The sequence below is a fragment of the Rhea pennata genome, chromosome 16 (assembly GCF_028389875.1).
Source record: "Rhea pennata isolate bPtePen1 chromosome 16, bPtePen1.pri, whole genome shotgun sequence".
NCBI classification, from domain to species: domain Eukaryota; kingdom Metazoa; phylum Chordata; class Aves; order Rheiformes; family Rheidae; genus Rhea; species Rhea pennata.
In genome coordinates, this window is record NC_084678.1 from 10,234,669 (window position 1) to 10,254,719 (window position 20,051).

General features: G+C 44.9%; 1 protein-coding gene across 2 annotated transcripts in view; it reads right to left on the bottom strand.

The window, feature by feature from the left end:
• ATP9A (ATPase phospholipid transporting 9A (putative)) overlaps positions 1–10,638 on the bottom strand; it is a 65,432-nt gene extending 54,794 nt beyond the window's left edge. For both annotated transcript variants that reach the window (XM_062589028.1, XM_062589029.1), the window contains exon 1: positions 10,536–10,638. In XM_062589028.1, the coding sequence (XP_062445012.1) occupies positions 10,536–10,603 (68 nt within the window). In that variant the 5' untranslated portion in view covers positions 10,604–10,638. The remainder of the gene's footprint in view (positions 1–10,535) is intronic.
• Between the last annotated feature and the right edge of the window lie 9,413 nt (positions 10,639–20,051).

Below are 20,051 nucleotides of genomic sequence, written 5' to 3' on the forward strand. Positions count from 1 at the left end.
CTGAGCCCAAGCTGAGTGTCACTTCTTGGTCCATCACTAACCACCTCTCACGTATCAATTATCTAGTACATCACAAGCATCTTAAAACCAAGACTTCAGCATTTTAGCAGATGTAGACACCCAGCTAGCCTAAGCCATTGCAGGCTTGCCTCGCAGTTTGCTGAGCTATGAGCAAACATCTCATATGGTGTTAGATACACTAACGCACATGAGCAACAACACATTTGGAGCTGTGGAGATGCACATCAGTGCTCACAAAGGCACCTGGAGCAGTACGTGGCTGTGCAGTCTCCTTGGCTTGCTTTCAGGAAACCAGCATGTGGAGAAGCACAGACCAAGATCATGACTCAACTGAGTCAGTCCGGTCAGTGCGACGTCCCACCCCACAGACCAGTGAGCACGAAGCCTCTGCTCCAAGGTTTGTCCTCATCCAGCTGACAGAAGAGCTTCCGCCCCTGGATGGAAACAACTTCGGGAAGCAAGGAGATCTGGGGCACAGGCTAAGAGGTCCCATTACACTGATGCTTCATTGCCACTTTTATACCAGAAAGTGACCATGAAAAAAAAAAAATCATCAGGTGCTTTTTACTATTTGTTCTATTTCTTTGTTGACATAAATACCCTCAAACAAAAGGATGTTTTCACACTTACGAACTACACTGAAATAGGAATGCACATCTATAAAGTGATCCGATATGCCCTAAGGAAGGGAGAGAGTCTTCTCCTTCCCTGCAACTCCTACTTCATGGAAATTTTATCTACAAATTTTTAGCATATGGGTTTAATAGTTACATATTTGAATTTTCACCCTTCAAAACAGTCTTGCTAAGTAAAAATACTATATATTCCTCCTCAGAAACGAGACATTAGGAGGAATCTGAAAATAGGTATTAAGAGACTATTGATTTTATTTGCATGTGGTATTACTTACTAGTTATTAGCTCTGCATGTATTAGTGGCAAATTATTATACTAATGAATAATACACATTCTTGTCTACAGAGAATATGCATTACATATCCAGCTACACAATCTTGCTTTCCTAGTTTATCTATATTAATCCACATCTTTTACCTCCCGAGATTACTGTTCTACCTGCAGTACCACAGAAGAGAAAGCACACTCCAGTAACTCAAATATCTGCTGCACGGATTCACCATCAGTGCACAAGTTTGTTATTTTCAGTTGCACTCGTACAACATAACCTCTCCTGTACTTGTTTTCTTCTGCAATTTCACCTACTTTGTCAAAAGTTGCTTTTTTTCATTAAATATTGTCTACCAGCATGTAATGCATCAAGTTTCAATTACCTAGCTCAAAACTTGTTTTTCCAATCTTGTCATACTAGTTTTCCATGAAATTGTCCAAGATAAATAAAATACAAACATTCATCTTATGAAATTGTGATTTTCTACTTTCTCTATTCATGCCCATATTAGAAATTTAACATTGTTCCTTCCCTTTAAGTAGTTACATGGAAGCCCTGAAAGCCACACGAATTTTGCCATGAGCGACCCAGTTACTGAAGGATACTCTCTCCTCTGCTGGGGAGATAACTGACATGCAGGTTATCAAACACGAGCTGAGCTAGCTCTCTCGGCTCGCGTGTAAACCAGGAGTTTACTGCCAGCATCATTTGTCCCTGCAGCTCAGCTACAAGCAAGGACAGCCTGGCTGCTGACCTTTCCCTAGCGCGCTCAGGGGCGGTCTGCAGCTCACTAGATTCAACAAATGCAACACGTCATCCCTTCAATTCAGATAATTGCACCTATCCAAGTTAAAATTTCCTCCAGCACACAGCTGGGTATCATACATGACACAACTGCATTCCCTGCTTTGAAAGTCACTGCGTTGCCCATAAACATTCCAACTAGATGCTGCTTCCCTCAGCTAAAAGCAGGGATTAGGTTTCAGGAAACACTCCCCTCCCCGCCCCCCCTTTTTTTTTTTTTTTTTTTTTTTTTAAAATGTTGAGGTTCTTTTCTTGGCCCTACTAATGTCAGAGAACTACACGAAAGAAAGAAAAAGGTGGTATCTCCAGAGACAAAAAAAAAAAAACACACTCAAAAAAAAGTTTTAAAAATATTTTTAAAATAAATCTTGCAATTTTTCAGTGCTTAGAACTAGCAGTGAAATTGTTCTCCCCCCACAGAGATAACTCAGGCTCACGACTGTTTGGGGAGCGACTATTTCGGGCCGCGCTGGTGCCGCTGCCCCAGCCCCGGCGCCGGGGGAGCTCAGCCCTGCTCCGCTTACGCTGCTCCCCCAAGGGCCTCTGCACACAGCCCACGGGCAGCGCAGCCCAGCAACTTCACTTGGCTGCCTTCAAATTATTTTAAGCAACTGAAGCCCACTCAAGTATAAAAAAAATTTGCTGTTTTTTATTACGTATATTCTCTACAGCAATAACTGTAACATCAGAGCGGCGTGCTGCTTTTGGTGAACACCCATACTTCTGTACGCTTTGCTCGGACGTGAATTTACTCGACTATGAGTTCTGCTTGCAGGCTACACACTTTCCTTGCAGGAGCAGCAAGGGCTTCAGCACTGGAGCAAGCAGCCCGGCCCCACGACCTGCCTCTCCTGCAAAGGGCCCCGCGCTCTGTGCCCGCAGCCCCACGACAGCGGTGACCACTGCTCGCCGCGGCTGGCAGGAATGCCATGCTCCACTTGCAGAGAACAGTAGCCTTCATGCCTAGGCATCGTGATAGTCTTAAAATATTCCTGCTGTAAGTTTAAAAGAGTCTCATCGGCTCCTGGCAGGCAGCCCTGAATGCCGGTGCCCGCTTTGCGCAGGGTCACCGGTGCCCTGCACCGGCGCTGGCAGAGCCCAGGAGCCCGCACACACCTGTACTACTTGATGCAATGAACCCTTTTTGGAGTAAGGAATCAAAGGGAGTATAGGTCACCCCAGGGAAGATGTGAAGACTTTCCAGCAGCTCCTCAAGGGAAACTTGAAAAACTATAGTCTCTTCTCAAAAATTGAAGCACTGTAACCTCCCAGACCCCCCAAAAGGATTATTTTTTCTGTTGTCACTGCTTCTTACTGAAAGGCAATCTCCTCCCAGTCCTCCTTGTTCCTCTAATAACAGTCCCATTGAATTTCATTGACAGTTCAGGAAAGTTGATATCAGCCAGATTGTTAGAGCTCTGAAACTTCAGTTTATCAAAAATCTTTCCAGAAAACAATGCTAAGATCTGCCTTGAATCATAGCTATCTGCTACAAAAGTAGAGCGAAATACATATGTAACTGAAAGAGAGAAAAGGCATTTTATCGCTCAAAGAAGCTTTCAAACTAAAGTGGCAACAAGGCCGCAGAGTGCCGCAGAGCACCCAGGCACATTTGCACTGAAGGCATACTGAATTACAGTCTCCAGGTGGTGCAGAAGAGGCTCTTACCAGCTCCAGGTTGGAATTCAGGATTTGACTTACACCTGACTGCTTTTGAAGTCAGCCACATTTCAGTAAAAATCCTTCTGCTTCAGCATACAGGGAGTCACCTCCAGTGCAGACATCAGCTTTGGATACAGTCCCTGTGGCTGTCAATCCTCCTCACTTGCAAAGTGTTCACTTGCTGAAGGAGAGAAATCTGGGGGGATGCAGGAAAACCCAGCCAAAGTGAAGAGCTGGCAGTGTGAACAACTCAAAACAGATGACTATGAACAGCTAGGCCAACTTACTAGAATAAAATGGATGTGTTACTGTTCAAATACATACATACAAGAGGCACCTGACTTGCTAGGGTCTTCTAGCAGCATTAACGTTTTTTCTGATACCCATACCAGTAACCTAAATGCAGCCAGCCCCAAAAGGTACACTTGGCTCCTGAAATTATCAGGTTCTGTCCTGCTTACAAACATTTCTTTTCCTTTTTAAGAAAAAAAAAATAACTAAAAGGTCTTTTTTCCCTGCTGTTGTATATAATACCCACATCAACAAGGCAGTTACCAACATGGCACAAGCAGTAGTGTTAAATACTTAAATTCAAAGTGTATTTCAAGAATATCTTTTATTAGTTTAATACCTTTAAATTACTGTTCTTTTGTGTTTGCAGACAAAGTAAGGCAACCTTCAAGAGCAACTTGTATCCCAAATATATTTTAAAGGAAGAACAGTGGCATTCAGACTATGACTTAATAGAAAATATATTTGCTCTATGGAACAAATCATTTCCCCTTCTTTTGTAATGGAGAAGGACATAAAAGATTAGCCTTGATTTCATGTTTTAATATAACACTCTAAACGAGAAGCTTTTGCCCAAGCGAGCAAACCTGGTGTTTACACACTCGGTTTCATCACGGCTTACTTCCCGCTTAGAGATGCGGCAAGCAGCTCCTTGCAGTCAGACATCTGAAACCAGGCACCTTTGTTTACCTTTTAGGCTGGGCCTCTTTTAGGGATCTTATTGAACAGGGAAATAAAAAGCTATGTACCTACATCTTATTTACAATAGGATAAGGCTTGAACAATGGACTACTATAATTTAATAGGTATTTTATTTGTGGGGACTTTCTTTTCCCCCGAAGTAAAATTCACCAATAAGTTCCAAAGATAAATTTAAAATAGCGAAACCAATACTCAAATATCTCACAAGACTGTTAAACAGATATCTAAGTTTCCCAAAGTAGACTTCCAGATGTTTTAAGAAGAAAATAACAGTATTTTTCTTCATCGACATATAAGATAATGACAAATGCACCCCAGAAAACAGCAGAATGTTTTGCCTTGGGAAGAACACGCTCTCCCCAACTATTTTTCTATGGTTAAATTCCTCTTAGCCTTCTTCAAATTACTGTGAATGCAATATACCATGAATGCTAACACCTATCACCATATCTTAAATGCAAGATCATGGTCCTGCAAAACTATTTACACATGTGCTTATCTAAACGAGGCCCTGAGATGGCAGCCCCCAATACCGATGGCACCCAAAAGAGAGGGAAATAGGAGGCAATTTCACAGAAGTAAAATAACCCAAACTTTAGCACACATTTTGCAATGAAAACATTACTTCTCATAGCATTCCCACCACACAGAAACCTGCTGCTACAGGAATTCTAACTTTCAAATGCTCTGTTACTATTATGCTTAGGGAAAACAATCAAAAACATTATGCAGTTCTAAGTAACAAGGAAGGGCACGAGTGTAAAAATAAGTTTTGTGAAATTCCCAGCTAAAAGTTGCGAGGTTTTCATGACCTGCTGAGTTGCAGGGAAAGCAAACTGAAAAGCTAATTAGACAAACACAGGAAAATCTTCCTGCCTAGCAAGTTTTTGCAGGCGATTATCAGCAGTATCAATGCCCAAGTGCAGAATATCCAGCATTCCCTTCAGTACTAAAAAGGCTCCTGAACAGCCTTTTAACAAAAGGTTTCTCTGCAATATAAAGGAATTGGGGGCAGATCTGACTAACGAAACAACGCTACAGCCAGCGATCCCATGAAGCCGCACGGCGCGGCCGTTCGGCCGGGGAACTCTGCCGTCGGCTCACGTCACCATCTCCCAGCCTCTCCCACAACTTACAGAACCGAGCAAAGACCTCGTCCTCCGGCGCACGTTTCCACCGCCGGGGCTAAAACACAGCTACGAATCTGGCCGCGTAAGCATTGATCCTTATCCCATATACGCTCAAGAAGCTGCCTGAAGAGTTTTGGTTATGAAAGCATGTAGTCAAGCAGCCGTGCAGCAACTTAACTCCCACCTGCTCCCTGACCTTGCTCTTCCCTTCTGCCCCCGGCCACCAGGCACTCCGGCGACGTTTTGCTGAGCGGGGGCAGAAACCCACAGCGCGAGCCCAGCGCCGCCAGGAACGTTACGCGGCGACAGTCATCTCCGCACGCTAACTGCGCGAGTGCCGGTCTACGACCTGCTGAAGTAAGTTAGAAATGGAGCTCATGGGAAGGAAACAGATGTTTCTCCCAAGCAGAACTACGTGCTTGTTCTTGCAGGTAAACGGTTGCTCTCCCCAAAGACAGTCGAGTGCCATCACTTCTCTGTTTTGTTCCCCCTGCCCCAGTGATGTCTCAAACTTCACTGAGGAAGAATACACATTTAAATGCACTACTTCTGCTTTACTACCCACTCTACTCCACCTACGATCCTCACAAAGTGCATTACACAAACAGGAGTGGCCACAGCCGCAATCAGTGTTTGAATAGAGCAAGGGCAGGTTTCGTTACTAAGACCAGACCGGGCACACGCGCGCTGTCATGGCCCAAATGCTTTTTGTCCTACCCACGCTAGTGTTGCAAATGGGCGAACACCAGCCTCCCCAGCCGCGGGGCTGAGAGCAAAAGGCAGAGAAGATGCCCAGAGACGTGTAGCGGGCTTAAATAGGAAGGAAAAAGAAAAAAAAAATCACACACAGATTGACAAATAATGTTACCTGAATAGCAGGAGCAATAAAGCAATCTGATCACACACAGACAACGACACAAATATGTTTTTATCCTGGCACCTGAAGATCTCATTAAACTAGTCTTTTAGATTGTGGTAAATCACTTTTTTCCCAGTTAACTCACTTGTTCCTCCCTGAAGGAATTTTATATGCTCTTGCATAGCTGTGCTGGGTGACCTCTTGTTTCTTTGGATACCATCCCTATTTTTGGTATCATGCTTAAAGACCTGGATTATGAGGGAAGGGCTGCTCAGGCCAGCACATAACTCCAAAGTTTCTCTCTTCAGGGCAAGAGCCGTGTCACACAGGACAAAGCTGGATGTTTCTGGCAGAGAAGGAATATTGACATTATTAGGATAACACAATATTTACTACTAAGAGATCAAATGGCTGCATCCTTAAAAGGGAAGAAAAGAAGATGCTCAGAAAGACAGCTAGTTTATTTACTTCAGCGCCTCACTGCTGTTTAGAGATGCTGCTAGAATTAGTACACAATTACCAGCAACAGGAATCAAAGTCTCAGAAATGTAAGTATTTTTCTATAAAAGTTCAGGAATTCACAAGACATTTCTTCTCTGTTTTGCAACTGAAGTACTGAACAAAACTGTAATAGCCTCTGATGTAAGTTAGAAAGTCACTGCACACCATGATTTTTTTTTTTCTAATGAGCATCCTACAAAAAGAATGTGAAAATGTATGAGGAGAACTTATATGGGATATTTAAAGAGCATTGTTATTTACAGTTTCATTGCAACTTGGCAAAAGAAACCACCACAGACCCCCAAAACAAACTAAAACCACTGAAAAACATCTAACACTGAATTGTATCCCCAACTCTGAGCCCTATAGGTGACATGGCCCTTAATTTGCACAAGGATCTAAATGAACTTGAGTTGGTGAAGAGCAAAGGTCTATGTGATGACACAAGAAACAGAAATATGACAGAAGGACTGTCAGATGCTAGATTAGCTGCCATGACCAAAATATTTATTTTTAAAGGCACTACATTTTTTTTGAGAAATATTTGAGAGAGAAAAAGAAAAATGATTTCTTAAGCATATTAAAAAATGAAGAAATGTGTTGCATTTTCCTAATATTGGGGCAGTATTTGTCAGATTAGTGCTGAAGCTCATCAGTGTATTTTCTCACTTCTAAAGCAACAATCACATTTCTCATTTGATGTTTCAGTGTTTCTCACAGGCTGTGCTGTTCAACAACAGTCCTTGGCACCTTTAATATGCAAACACACATGCCTCATTATTTTAAAAGTATATATTTTTTTTCTCCCACTGATGAGAGGTGTGTATGACCAGCTAGCCTTTCTACGTATATCCACATTATTCTAGCATTTCCCGGTTTCCACCAGCATGACTGTGCAGCCAGAGTGCCTTGGGAACAGGCAAGGAGACACCTCCTTCTGCAGCCCAGCCCTTCCCATCCAAGCGCGTCGGTGCAAAACGCCCGGCTGCGGGAAACCTGCCCGGCTCTGCACACTTGGAGGCACACCCACACGCAGGCAGACCCAGGGCAGGGGCTCCCATCGCTCACTGCTCACTTTGAAAGGGAATTTGCCACTTTAAATGCAGCCAAAGGGCGCACACGCACGCATCCCGTGCAATGGGCTGTGTGAAATCTCACAGGAATCCTCCTCCTTCCCTGCCTCTTCCCCCTCCATGTTTATGGATCAAGGCCTTTCTACACTACACAGCAGTTTGCTGGTTTCAGAAAAGCCTTGCAGGATTACAGGCTGAGATGATCAGCTGTTTAGGGAAAATCTCGTGTCATACACTGAATGGAGCATCTGGGTGCTCCAGGAACTTGCAGCTTTTCTGTCTGAGCTCAGCCCCGTACCACCAGCACCCCCCCCCCCCACACACACACACAGTGCCTTTCAGAGCATTGCAAAGCATTTTGAAGACCATGCTGAATTCAAGGAATACAGCTGCAGAATTTAGTGCTTAGCCTTTGGCAGCAGCCAGGAAGATCCACCTGAAAGCCATGCTCAGGAAGAGATAACCACCACTCTCACCAGTTTATTAAATGTATCACAGGTGCCTGTACCATCACTCACCTCTGTAGGTCTACAGTGCAAGCTCCTTGATGGCTTCTCTTCAAGGCAAGCTAAAGGCCAAGGCTATTACAAAAGCCTTGCTAGGATGACACCTGCCCTTCACTGCCTATGTGAGAATTAAGTGTTTTTCTTCTTTTTTCCTGGCATGCAGGAAGACTTCTATTAAGTCACTCAGTACACGAACAGAAATCTGTTCCCCATTCCAGAGGGCTACACAGAGGAGGAGAACCCTGTCTGAGGAAAACAAACTACAGAAACTGCAGTTGGGGCTGTGTTAAGGTGAAGTCTTTTGAGACTTGGTTATCCTTAGGTTTTCATGTGTATGAAGAAAGGTGACTTACAAGTGCTTTGGTCTGTGCTTTTCTCTGCAGGAAGAGAGGAAAGGTCTTGACCACGGCCTAAGATTCCCAGTTCTCTTTGTTCTGCATCTGCTATCAGGGGCTCTTACTGACTTGCTGACTGATTTCTCTTTATCGTTTGGGTAACCTGTTTTGGGTTTGCTCTATTTAGATGCTTTGCTATACGCACACTATCATTTGATCAACTAACAAATCAAAAAAGCAAGAAAAGAGTTCCCAATATATGTATGGTAACTCCTATCTTTTATAGGAAAGTTACTGTACTAAACAGAAAAATCCAAGTTACTCAGACTACTATTAAAAAAAATCCAAGCCATCTTCCTTCAGAACTTTATAATGTCAAAATTTCTGGCTAGCACACGAATTCTGTGACTGCTAACCAGTTAGGGCTCCATAACCAATGGACTATAGATTAGATTAGACCACAGTAATTTCTGTAGACATCAATAACCACAGCATAATACCTTGAGAGGATTCAGGGACATTGGAGAACTTCATGACAACAAATCTGTCAGAAAACTTTGGAAATTTCCCATGCCTCCACTTCTCTCTCCATCATGTAACTGAAGCAACAAACTTACTGCAAAGGTGGCTGCACCCTGGCGATGCATGCTCTGCAGTGGGTAGGGAGTTATTTGCTGCATCACACACATGTCACAGCTCTGTCCGCAGTACAACCCGGTGTGAATATTACTCTAATGATTTTAGAAACGATGTTCTGTCGGTGAATAAGCTATGTGGAGCAATTTCAATTAGAAGAATCTGAATCAGAACTGCCAACAAATCCCATAACAAGGAAAAATATCAAATTTCTTTTGTTTCAAGAGTCATGATTTCTTTTGAGATTTTTGGTTTATTTTGCTAATATCACTCGCTACATTTAAAGACACACATAATCTAGGGACAAATAATATACCACAATAATTGACAGCCAGGTAACTTGAATAGCCGGTACATCCCACTGTGTACAAACCGTCTTGTCTGACCAGTGGTGCAATTTCTTACTGAAATTACACAAAAGGATCTTTTTCGCTATTTAAATTCCTGTATGGAAATACCACCATAAACATGGGTCTCCTCTGAGGAAACACCCCAGCCCTAGGGTATCGCAGGAGAACACCCCACAGCCGGGATACTGTAACATCCCACCGAAAGGACACTGCGTTGCTTCAACCGATACAGTTGAACGGTGCTTCCCGCATTTAACTAGCGATCCTTGTTACAGAATTACACGGGCTATTTCTGCTCCGGCGCAATTCTCCAGAGAAGCGGCAGCTCGCCAGGGCCGTGCCAGGCGCACCGGCGGGGACGGCGCCCCGCGAGCCCCCCGCCGGGCTCCGCCTGCTCTGGGGGCTTCACGGGGAAAGTGGCCGGAGGAAGGGCCCGCGGCCCCGCGGCGATCGCTGCTCCCCGCCGCCGGCTGCGCCGCCTCCGCCCGCCCGGCCCGGCCCGGCTCGGCTCGGCCTGGCTCCCCCGGGCGTGCCGCGGCAATGGCGTCAGGAGCAACCTGTCAGCGCCTGCCGCCTCCTCCTCCTCCTCCTCCTCCCGCCGCCCGGCTGGTACCGCGGCCCCCGCCGCATTTCCAGCGCCCCCCCCGCGCACGGCCGCGCAGCGGCAGGGCCGCCGGCGCCGCGGACCGCTCCCGCCCCAAGGGCGGCGGCGGCCCCCGCGCCCCTCCGCGGGCCGGGCCGCCCCCGCGGCGCGCTCACCCGCTGCGGCGCTTGCTGTCCATCCGCTTCTTCTGCCGCACGGGCTGCAGCGGGATGTTGTCGGTCATGGCCGCGGCGGCCGGGGCGGAGCGGAGCGGAGCGGGGCGGGATGCGCTTCCCAGCAGCGCCGCGGCTCGGCTCGGCTCGGCTCGGCCCGGCCCGCCGCCGTCTGGCGGCGCCGCCGAGGGGGCCGGGCTCGGCGGCGCCGGGCTGCCAGCACGCAGGTGCCGCGCCCGCCCCGCCCGGTCCGGCCCGCTGCGCCAGGTCCGCTGGGCTCGCTCCGCCTACTCCGGCTCGGCTCGGCTCGGCTCGGCTCGGCTCGGCTCCCTGCCCCGTGCCGGTTCGGCCCACTCTACCCGCCTGCCGCAGGCGGGCCGGCACCTGCGCTGCTCTTATCCCCTGCCGCGTCCGGGGCCGTGTCCCCTCGGGGCTGCCCCTGGTTCTGGTTGGCGCCGGGCCTGCTGTCCTCTCCTTGCGCTCCAGCCCGGCTCCTTCACTCGCCCCCACCTCCGAGTCCTGTCCGCGGGGCTCAGCACGGCTACGCCGACACGGCCACCCCAGCGCAGCGGGCCTGCCACGTGTGGTCCTCCGTGTTTCTCAGGCCACCCAGGGTGCAAGGTGCATGCGATGGCCGGTGGCAGCCAGTGTGTCAGGGATGCTTCAAGGTGCAAGTCACATCTCGTCTCTTAGCCATTCCCTTACCCACCTCACACAGACAAATTTTACAGGGCTGCTTCCCACACCCTTCTGCCTCAGTGACCTCCACCCGCCCCAGCAGTGCTCACTTCTGGGGCCTGATGCAGGCAACGGCAACGATGGAGCCTGCTCCGAGCCAGAGCCGAGCTGGCCGCGCTGGAGGAGGGAGCCTGTCCACCCTGGCGCTGCTCAGCAGCTGGGGTGTTTCTGCACAAGTCCCTGGGCCAGGAGTGGGGCTTAGCATAGCAGAGTGCTGCGCTTGGCTTAATCAAGTTAAAAGAACTGGCTGACCATGCTAGGTGGTTGGGTTTTCTTAAAGATAGTATTATTTTATGTTCCTTGGCCAAGAGAGAGGAGGTCTAGATAGAAGTAAATGAGTCTTGATTCCCCTCTGTTCCCCTCTGCCTTTTCCATCCGTTTCTCTCTGCTTTGCTCCAGCTCTTCTACCTCCATTGCATTCACTCCTGCTATCTCTGTATCTTCACATTCTTCTTTGCTGCACCCTGGGAAAAGCAAAAGGACCCTTCAGCAATTGTACACCCTGCAGACCTCCAGCACAAGCAGTTTTCATGCTGTTGACCTTGTTCTTCAACAAGATTCCCAGCAGCCAAAATACATTTCTTAAGGAAGACTACAAACTGATATTGTAATCACAGAATCATAGAATTGGTAAGGTTGGAAGAGACCTCTGGAGATCATCTAATCCAACCCCCCTGCTCAAGCAGGGTCACCTAGAGCATGTTAGACAGGGTTGCATCCAGGCGGGCCTTGAAGATCTCCAGAGAAGGAGACTCCACAATCTCTCTGGGCAACCTGATCCAGTACTCCGTCACTCTCACAGTGAAGAAATTCCCCCTCACATTCAGGTGGAACTTCCTGTGCTTCAATTTCTGCCCATTGCCTCTTGTCCTGTTGCATGGGACAACTGAAAAGCATTTGTCCCTGTCCCCTTGACACTCTCCCTTCAGGTACTTGTACACATTGATAAGATCCCCCCCTCAGTCTGCTCTTCCCCAGGCCCAGCTCTCGCAGCCGTTCCTCATCGGGCAGATGCTCCAGTCCTCTGATCATCTTCGTAGCCCTGTGCTGGACTCTCTCCAGTAGCTCCATGTCTCTCTTGTACTGGGGAGCCCAGAATTGGATGCAGTACTCGAGATGAGGCCTCACCAGGGCTAAGTAGAGGGGCAGGATCACCTCCCTCGACCTGCTGGCAACACTCTTCCTAAGGTACCCCAAGATACCATGGGCCTTCCTGGCCACAAGGGCCCATTGCTTGCTTATGGTCAGCTTGTCATTCACCAGCACTCCCAGGTCCTTCTCTGCAGAGCTGCTCTCCAGAAGGTCGGCCCCCAGCTTGTACTGGTGCTTAGGGTTATTTTTCCCAAGGTGCAGGACTCTGCACTTGCCCTTGCTGAACCTCATGAGGTTCCTCTCTGCCCAGCTCTCCATAATATATACATATATATATATATATATATATATGTAATAGTCCCATTTAAATGATATACACTTTTCTAGCAATATTATGATGAAAAATTTTGGTCAAATCATTAACATATCCTTTTTAAAATGTGAGATGTTAAGTTACATCTAGAAAAACCACAAATAGGAAAGCCTCACAGAGTCAATGATGCCCGGTCAACCACCAGAAACTGAGACAATAGCCTAGTGGAAGCTTGATTAAAGTCAGTGAGGAAAACCAAAAAGTGGTTGAGAAGCTTATGGCAATAACAACAAAGAATAGTAATTTGCTTTCAGATTGTGTAACTTGTTAGGCTCTGCTTCTGTGTTATGGTTTCACATTTGGTTGATGAGGATCCAGCCCCCACCCCTTACATATCATTTCTTCTCTCTTCTCCTTGGCCCGTAAAGCTTACCTCTTCGTGTGGCTAAGCTCTAAATCAGACCTGCAAAATACTGTTTTTACATATATATATATATAAAAAAAAAAAACTCAGCGGGAGGGCTCATTTATTTATTTATTTATTTATTTCAATCAGATCCTGTTACCAGTTTGACGTTGAGCACAGCCTACCAGCAGCTGAACAAGGGCAGTGGCCTCAGGGAACCAGGGCCTGGGCCAGAAAGTTCTTCAGTGGGACTTGCCTCTTGAAGAACCATGTGGTCATTAGATATTTTCACTATTGGCAGCTTTGTTAGATATTTTCTCTAAGTGAAGTATAGGCCAGCTGGTGCCCACAGATGCACAAGGTCAGTATAGATTGGCTTTTTTTTTTAACCAGTGTAGCATCTTCCTGTCCAAAACCACAGAGATTTACAGCAGTGCATTTACATAGATGGAGGAAATGCCAAATGCAGATAAAGATCATATAAACTAGTCATATCTACATATCTGTCTCGGCATCTTATGCTGTAGTCCCACTCTGCACGCAGTCTGAGCCTCTTTCTAGTGCAAGGTCAGCTGCTGTTTGGGAATGGTCAGCAAGAGGTTGCCTACAATGAAGTTGTTTGGAAGCGTTGGACAGGCAAAGGCTCACCATACCTGCAGCAGCCTTGTTTAAGCCTCTCTCGCCTGGCTGCTGTCCCTGGTTGTCTCTGCTTGGCCACCCTACACAGGCAATTAAAATTGCTCATTTTTCTCTTGAACTAAAATATCACAATCATTGAGCTGAAAAATAAGTGAGTAAGTTCTAGTGTAAGTTCAAAATCACTGTTTCTTTAAGGTCCTAGAAAGCAGAAAGCATTCCTGTTTCCAGTCTTCATTACTTACCATGTACTTGCCTTACACATCTCATTCATCTTGGGATTCTGGGCAACAAAAATGCATGATAAAGTTATGAGTCTCTTTGTTAATTAAACCTTGCTATACAAGCACACTGTTTATGGTAATACAAAAATTAAGATATTTAAATGACACATTTTAAAATCTCTGCTGGAGACAAGGTAAAGGTGTGCAGTGTTTGAAAGGTTACAGCGCCTGTCCCCAAAAGCTTATAACCTGCTGTGTCGAACCTTCATATCTACTTTATACAGTGTGATTAGACATTCTGATTTGGATATTAAGTTTCTAAGAAAATCATTAAAGACCACAAGTTTTGTTGTTGAATTTTCTCTTGAGAAAATAATTTGTTGGTCTTTAATGAGTACAGACTTCAAAAAGTAAAATTATTCTCCTATGGAAAAGAATTGCTTTGTATTTGCATGGGGAGAAACATGAGCAGGGGACATATCTATCTATACTGTTGTTAAAAATATCAATTGCTTTGAAGCAAAAGCAGTGGAACCACAAATACTAATTTTAGATCTTTCATCTTTTGTAGAAAGTATCCAAAAGTTAGAGGAATGTAGACTAATAATATTAAAATGACAATTCTGATTATAGCACCTCACTAATGCTATAATTGGTCTACCATCAAGAACATTTTTCCAGTATAGTATATACCAAACTGATTTTTTTAATGAGAAGTGTCTGTATCTTCAACTGAGTTTAAAGCAATTTAAATGATAGTCAGTATTTTCCCAGTGAAAAATTAAGATTATTAGGATAAAAAAAAAAAAAAAGAAAAAAAAAGAAAAAAAAAAGCAAAGACTATCTATGTAAAAAAAAATAAAAAAGAAGGAAAGAAAGAAAAAAAATAGCAAAGAGTAGCAAGTCCTATCAGAATTTCTGAATAGCTCTGTTTTATTCCTGCCCTTACTGAATTACAGCTCAGGTTATACTATGGATTACAACAGCACAAAAACTGCAACTGCCGTTGACATTTTTTTTTCCTTTTCAGTTGAAGTGGAGTCATCCTGATGTTTTGTAATGAGGACATTTCAACAACGTAAATAATAGAAAAGGTATACCAGCTTCAGGCACAAATATGAAGAATGTTTATGTAGGTATTTTAATGCCCAGTGTCAGTATTTAGGTGCCAGATTTGTTTGTTTTTTTAATGAGAGGAAGGCTGTAGATGACAGAATTCACTCTAAGTGACAGTTCCGTAAGAGCAGCAGCTGAAGACTCTAAACAGGATATTATACTTGACCAAAACTGTTACACGAGATAACACCACTGCCGCAAAACCACTGGTCTAATGCTTTAAAACTGGCTTAAAAGATAATCATAGCCTCAAGACTCGAGGCTCAGTCTGTAACTGAAATAAAACCTCTCTGATGTCAGTGTTATTTTCTTTGAATAGGAAGTAGCATCAGATCCGAGGCTGAAAAGCGCCAGCGTTTTAAGCATCATACTTTGGCCCTTGATGTTGTTGCGTTTCAGGACAGAAACAAATTACTTCACTCCTTCACACGGAGCAGGAATTTTTCCTTTCTGTCATTTCTTCACATTACCCAACGCTGCCCTCCAGGAACAAGCGGCTGCTCAACGCAGGTGGCCCGCGGAGGCGGCGAGGGACGCGCGCCCGGGCTCGCGCCGAGCCGGCGATAACGCATACAGCGAACAGCGAAGAGCGGCAGGAGCCGAGCCCCGGCGACAGGAGAAGTGATACCACCACGCTGCAGCCTGCAGACCTACCACCGGGGCACCCCAGGCTTCAAACAAACGCCCGGCGCCTTCTTTATAGGCGCTCTTATCTTCCGGCTTGCATTGTAGTGTTTTTGATTTTTAGTTAGAAAAATCACAGTGAAAGATTAGACTAAGCTGGGTTGTAGCCCAGTGGGCTAAATCCACTCCTTAACATGCAGCTTGCATAGCGGTAGCTTCACCGCAGAGATCTGCAGGCGATCTCACAGTCTGCAGCAGATTCATGCTCCCCGAGTTGCCAAGCCTTTGGTTTTGGGGTGAGGTGAAGCGTTTTTCATTTGCCTGTTGGGATGGAGTCCCAAAGGAAAGCCTCCAGCCTCAGACTAAAAGTTGTTCGATCAAGTGAAATAAAACCTACTTGGGTTTCTCTGATGCCCCTGGCTTATTTTTCTGATGTTCAATTTTTGTAAGCATAGAACTTGAGCTCACAAGCAAGCCCTACATGTTGCAGAATTCATACTGTACAACTGCTAATTAAAAGGACCTAATTAGTTTTCATAATTTAAATCATTATCTGTGTTTTTGCTCCTCTTAGTCCCTGCCTTGCTCTAGGGTTTCTTTTGTCCAGATGATTAAATTAATGCCACAGCAAGTAGGGTTTTTTTTCCCCTTGAATGGTTTGTCTTAGCACCAATTCTGAACCCCTTGGTCTACGACTTCTGAGGCTGTCCTGTAGGGAGACTTTATCAAATGTTATTAGTGTTTTTATCACTGTACAACTATATATCCTGTTTAAAAAACAGATACATACACACTGCCCAGGCCTGCCTCCTCCTCTCACTGCTCTGCTTCCTCCTCTCTCTGTCACCAGCTTCTCATTGCCCAGGTCATGCCTTCCAAAGTGTTTCATGGACCCAGGTGTCTTACCTCCACTGAATAAAGAGCATGTAAGTAATAAATGGTATCGTAGGTGGGTGCCTACTTTCCTTCAAGGAGCTAGTCCTAGGTGAAAGTTTCCAACTGAAACCCAAGGATGTTAGTTTTGACAGTACATTTGCAAATTCTACTCGTAACCTATCTAGGACAACACGCTACATATTTTATTGTTTTAGTTGTGCTAGTAAATGAATGTTTGAGTCTTTTACGTGCAGGACTCTCCTTCCTTGCTTTGCCTGACGAACACCGCGGAAGGTGAAAATAGTAACAGTTTTGGATTTTTTTAACTCTGGAAGACTAGTTCAATTTTGGAGTGAGAGGTATTGAACTACCTTTATTTTTGCTTTGTTTATGGCATTTTTTCTCTGAAAACATGACTACCAAATTACAGGCAATTCTGACATCTGAAGAGATGGCTCACACCAGAGGTGTGAGCTGCATCAAAACGTGTGTGACTGCACAGGCAAATCAGGCACACCTAAACTGAGATATTATTATTAGGGCCCATTATTACCTGATCTCACAAGTGCATGTTTTGCACGTACAAGGATGCACCTTCTGTGTCTGCGCATTTAGCCCAGCGCGTTTGGGGTTTTCAGCATTGTTTCAGAGCTGGCTCTGCAGCTCCGCTGCTTGCAAGGACAGACCAGTGTGCAGGCATTGCGATGTGGTTGCTAGGGGCTTGAAATCTTGTATTTGTGCATCAGCTGTGCAGCTGGCAGCCGGATGCACTGTGCTGTTTCCCCATGCTGTCGACTCTAAAAATGAGAAGGAAACGGGCAGGTTTCGTGACGGGAAGCATTACTTTTTCCCAAGGCAGTACTGAAACATACTCAGACCAATATATTCACTCTCTTAAAATAAAGAACAACACACTCACACACACACACAGAGTCATCACTAGGAGGGAGTATTTTTGTAAGAGAAAAGCAAACGTGAACCGGGATGCCAAAGCAAGTATCATTAGCCATATGGTATCATTGTACATGTGCCGTAAGTCTACACAAGATGCATTCATCTTTTAAATTTATCTTTTAGATGTCTGAACTCAGACAACACTACTGCAATTAATTGGCAAGTTAAACACTACCAGATTATAATGCACTGTTAACACCTGCATCTCTGATCTGCACGGATGGCTTTGATATTATTTTTTCTTTTGACAAATAGGCGATAGCGGATATCCTTTAAGCCTATATTTAATGAAGCCCTCCATAAATCCATCAACACTTGCTAAAGGAAACTACAATAAAGCTCCTGCTGCCACAGGCTCTGTTATTGAGAGAACATTTGGTGTTCTCATAATGAAGTTTCAGAGCAGATACTTTTCACGTTGATCTGAGGAAGTGCTGATTTTGCATGGGATCTTTTTCTTCTTTGCACAATTATATGTTGCAAGTCAAAAAGAAAACAATCCTTCAATACCTAATTTCCAAAATAATAATATTGTCAAACTATTGTTCCAACAGGATAGCTGTTGAATATAAAGTGAACAGAGAAAAGGGTACTTTTTTTTCTGGAAAACAACCCCACATATTTTCATTTTGCTAGCTCTTTAAATTTCTAATAACTACTTTATAAGCATATTGATCATTATTTCTTTGCTACATATCCTGTGGGTGTGATAAAAGAAAGGAGAAGCTTTAAACTGAGAATAAATTGGTATTTGTTTTCATTTTATATTTGCAAACTTTACAAAAACATCTGCATAAAGTGGTTGCTGTATCAGTTAGAAAAAGACAGAAGAATTGATAGGGGAAATGGAGAAATTCATAGTGAGGAAGATGGATTTTCTTCTATAGATGGACATCATGAGGTGATGGGGAATACTTTTTTATGTAGAGATTTAGGTACCTCCAATCAGCAAGTCACTTGAGTGTGTGTGTGACTTTAGACCTAGGTAACCAAACTGGCTTCATTGAAACAACCGATATGTCAAAATTATTTATGTGTTTGGGACTCCGAAAGTTTAGATCATACAGATTTTTTTTTTCCTAAAATAAATTTGCAAAGTGGATCTACAGGAATGTAAGGGGCTGTTAAGCCAATTCAATTAACTTGTTTAAAAGCATCCTCTCTCATCATGTATATAGGACTGCAAAGCCAGTGAGAGCCAAGGAAGACGATGCATATACCAGGTTTCAGGACAGATTACGTATTATTATACTGTGGACATGGGGTTTTTTGCCTAGTAATTATTTGCTCAAACATTCCTCCTGCATCCTTCCTCAAATGCTCATGGTTTCAAAAATGTAGTTCTAGGTATTGCACTGACATTATAGACCATATCTCTGCTTCTCCTCCATGCATCGAGAATGTTTGACCAAAAAAACCCCCAAAGCTATAAATTCTTTCCCAAGCAGACTCTGACTTTGCAAGCCCACACGGCTATTTGTATGAAGGACTGCAATAGCTCTAGAGATGCAAAGTGCATGTGGCGACAAGAATATTCACTGTTTACGATGATCTTTGCTTAATACATAAAACGGTCAATATATGCAATAGTCAGAACAGTACTCCTCACATAGTGGATTCAAACGGCTTTAAATTGTATAAAATACTGCTAGGTGCTGCTAGTTTTGCCTACAAACCTTCAGTAACGCTTGGATTCTGCCTGGACCCAGTACTGGAAACTGAGGCACACAATGCCTCAGTTGGCACTGGAGCATTTTCTGCACAAAGTAATTTAATCAGAGTTGATCTTTGGGCTGCAAAACATGACAACCAGAGAGGCTAACGAAGAACTCTGAAAGGACGACTGTGCTGCATTAGACCAGTAGCAACCTCTAGCACATAACTCAGTTAAAATATACATTAAAAAGCCTATTTCCCAATAAACAAACATCTATCAGACACATTCTCAAGTATCAGTGGTATTAACAGAAATCAAAATGTTGCAGAAAATACTACCTTTTATAAGCAACTAATTCAAAGTGCGGAAATTAGGAAACATGGTAAAAGGCAGGTGTCTGTAGTTGTCGGTCCTTTTCTCTGCTTCTTAGTTATGTTTCCTGTCCTGCAGCGGGGGTGCAGCGAGACAAGCATTTCTAGGTCAGCGCTGAGCGTGGGATGGAGGCGAGCAGCCGCGAGTCCAGCGCCCGCCCGCCCGCACGAGGCAGCCTGCGGGAGCAGGGTGGCCGCGGGAAACCCGTGGCGAGGAGCCCTCCGCTCCTCACGCCTGGTGACTGGGCAAGCTGCAGCCTGCGGGGCTGCACAGACGTGGGACTTTGCAAACCAAAGCCATCATCTCTTCTGCTTCCAAGTGTATTGCAAACGCCACAGCAAGCAAAACAGGTTCCAACAGGAAAATATTATGAACTAACGCAGCAAAGCTCTTCCCCTTCGTTCCAACCTCTCTCTGCCCTCCCATCAGCTGCAATACCTCAGCCCAGTCCTCTCCCCTCTTTGCCTCCGAGCTCAACAGCAAGTTAGTTTTCTCCCTGTGTTTATCAGCT